Below are 3,191 nucleotides of genomic sequence, written 5' to 3' on the forward strand. Positions count from 1 at the left end.
TGCTGATTATTAGGGTTACCTAATTTGCAACATTTCTTCTTCTTTTTATCTCAAAAAGTCTTTCTGTTTGCAGCTCCCACGTTTCTATTCACTTCATTAATTTTTAGGTAAAACTTTGGATAAATAAATAAAAGATAATGATACTTTAACAACATTTTTTTGACAACATTTTAATATCATTTATGTGTCTGATTGGTTGTATTTATAATTATTATTATTAATTGTGAAGTAATTTTAGACTAATCACATAATAACACGTAGATGATGTTAAAATGTTGTAAAAAATGTTAAAGTATCATTATCCATGAATAAAACCAAATACATAGAATTTACATATTTAATATTTAAATTAAATGAAATTAAATAAAGAGGGATATTGAGATCTAAGTATAAACGCAAATAAAAATAAAAATAAGAAAATTAAGTAACATAATATAATTTATATTAAAGATTTGAATTGAAAATAGTTAATTATATTTTTAATCTTTTAATTTTAAAGTGAAAATCAAAAATAGTTTCTTTTTAAAATTTTGGTCTAGTTTATTTTTTTTTTATTTTAGAAATATGTGAATTTATCTATTTTAATTAAATTTTTTGTTAAATTTATTAAACATTTCAAAAGTATTTCGTATTTTAAGTTTTGAAGAAAAATTAATCTCAATTTTTAACTGAGGATTAAATAACTAAAAACATGTTTACTTCAATTGAAAATTATATAATTTAATTAATGTTGTGTCTCAATAATAAATTTTTTCCTTGGTTAATTCATCAGAAATATGATGATATGATTAATCAGTTTCATACAAATACAATTTGTTTTATCTCCACAGAAAGATTAATTGTATTAGGATATTGAGTCATAGACTGTCAGAGGAAGATTTTACATATTCTATTACTTAAAGAGAAGAATGCTAATCACCTTAAAAATTAAAAAGGTGAGCATGAAAGTGGTGAATAAGATGACAGCATTAATCAATTAATTAATGTCCATTTGGAAGAATCATCCATAATTAAATGACATGTAATCATCCCATTTGCTATGATGTGAGCGTGGATCACTTGATGACAAAGTTACCAAAGCAAGTACTATTATTTTAAAGCAAAAGAACAGCAAGGCAAACTCCACTTTTGAACACTGTCATCGTTGGAAAAGCACTACTCTGTTTGGCAAATTGCTTGTTATTTGATGATCATATCACAATGGAAACTGAGCAAAAGAGACAAGTTCATGATAAATTAACAACTCAGCTAGATATTAAAAAGAAGCTAACTTAACTAATCCTTGTGATCCGTGTAGATATACTCTTCAAGATTCACCTAAGGATGAAGCATGTTGCTGATTCTGCATTTTCTCAAGATTCACCACTTAAGAACTTAAGGATCATTTCATCAGAGTTTCTGAAGCATGTTTTGTATCTGCTGCTGATTCTGCATTTTCTCAAGATTCACAAGGGAACATGATCTTGCCACTTCACCAACCAAGGGAATCACAGGGAGACTATCACAGTTACATATTTCGATCATGAATCCATCAGGGTCGTGGAAAAATAGCTGGTCCACTTGAATACCTCCTTCCTCCACCGTTGCTCTCACATAAGCAATTTCCATCTCCTTCAGCTTCTTCTCCACAGCTCCCATGCTCTCACACTGATATCAACCACAAATCACACATATTATAAATTTCACATCACACTCATTAAAACAAATTTTCCTGACACCTCATGCCACACCACACTATAACTCGCGTACAAGTAACTTCAAAGTGTATATATTTATATATGTATGATAAGTTTGTTTGTGTGTGTTTGCGTTTGTCCTTACTCACAAGTGTAGATAAGGGCAAAGCCAAAAACAATATTGCACGCAAAAACATGTCAGCTCAATTATCTCACAGATATATATATCAAAGAAAACTCCCAGTTAATGATAGCTGCATATCACTAATGTTTGAGTGCGTTTGTGTCAGATGACAGAAGTGTAGGCAAATACAAAGCAAAAAGTGATGATGTGTAAATCTGAAAATGTCTTTATTTCGCCTATCTTTTGTTTGATCTTTGTGTTTATACATGTTTCTTTTGTTCTCTTTAAGAAAAGAAACCATTAATTAATAATCCACTTCGATGTATTCCTGAATTCTGATCATCCAAACAACATGTCCAACTTGATGTGAAATTGATTTTCAACTTTTCACCAAATTATTCTGACCTGAAAAGATATATGATTATCCTTTGGGTTAATTTCCTTCTTCTTTGGCAACTTTTCTGGGTTCTCTGCTTCTAGCAGATGAATTCCGATACCGTAGCCGAATAGCCTGCAAGTTAAACACCCAGAAAATGAAAACCCTACCTGGGATAAGAAAACAACAAATATATGTATTTGGGGAAAAATATGTTTATGTTTACTTAATTAACTGTCTGTTTAACTTAAAAATTGGATCTTGATGTTAATGGTTTCTGACGACGATGATGATGTGTGTGAAAGTAATTACCATGCCCCATCAAAATCAAAAGAACCAGGCCTCCTGATTGGGGAAAATCCTAGAACGTTCTGGTAGAAATCCATTGATTCTTCCACTGATCTGCATATGAGGGAGATATGATTTACAGACTGAAGGCGAAGAGGGTTTTCAACACCGTTGTCCTTCATTGTCAACCCTAAAACTCTCTTCAACAAACAGAAAATGAAAAACCAGAAAGAGTGAAAGAAGAAAGAAAATGGAAATGGAAAATTGAAAGAAAAGAAAAACTTTGATGGTAGAAAGACTGTCACGGAAGTGGCAGAACTGCTGCTGCTCTATATAGAAGCACCGAAGCACCTGTTGAGCGCCACGTGTCCGTTTTCCTTGTACGTGTCAGATACGTATTTTGTCGATTACATCAACCACTCGATGCTGACTAGGATGTTACTGGTCATGACACGTGAGCTCGCACGCACAGGTTCGTTTCTTTTAAGTATTTTTACTACAAAATAAATATTTACTGAAAAACTGAAACAAAAATATGAACTATACAGAATGGATAAGGATACTTTTATAATAATTTTTTTACAATATTTTAATATTATTTATGTATAATTATGTAGATATATTTTACAATTAATAATAATAATCATAAACATTAACATATACCAATAACATAAATAATGTTAAAATGTTTGAAAAAATATATATACAAGATACATAACTTTTTAAT

At 30.3% G+C, this 3,191-nt stretch overlaps 1 protein-coding gene across 1 annotated transcript; it reads right to left on the minus strand.

Moving 5' to 3' along the window:
* Nucleotides 1-1,143: 1,143 nt before the first annotated feature.
* GLYI4 (Lactoylglutathione lyase / glyoxalase I family protein) lies at nt 1,144-2,763 on the minus strand. The gene is made up of 3 exons (XM_047310547.2): nt 2,489-2,763; nt 2,206-2,311; nt 1,144-1,647 (listed from the first exon to the last, which is right to left on the minus strand). The coding sequence occupies exons 1-3, from the start codon at nt 2,644-2,646 to the stop codon at nt 1,390-1,392; spliced, it is 522 nt and encodes a 173-aa protein (XP_047166503.1). The 5' UTR covers nt 2,647-2,763; the 3' UTR covers nt 1,144-1,389.
* Nucleotides 2,764-3,191: the final 428 nt, after the last annotated feature.

This window comes from Vigna umbellata, chromosome 11 (assembly GCF_029865625.1).
Source record: "Vigna umbellata cultivar VRB3 chromosome 11, Vumbellata_1.0, whole genome shotgun sequence".
Taxonomy (NCBI): Eukaryota; Viridiplantae; Streptophyta; class Magnoliopsida; order Fabales; family Fabaceae; genus Vigna; species Vigna umbellata.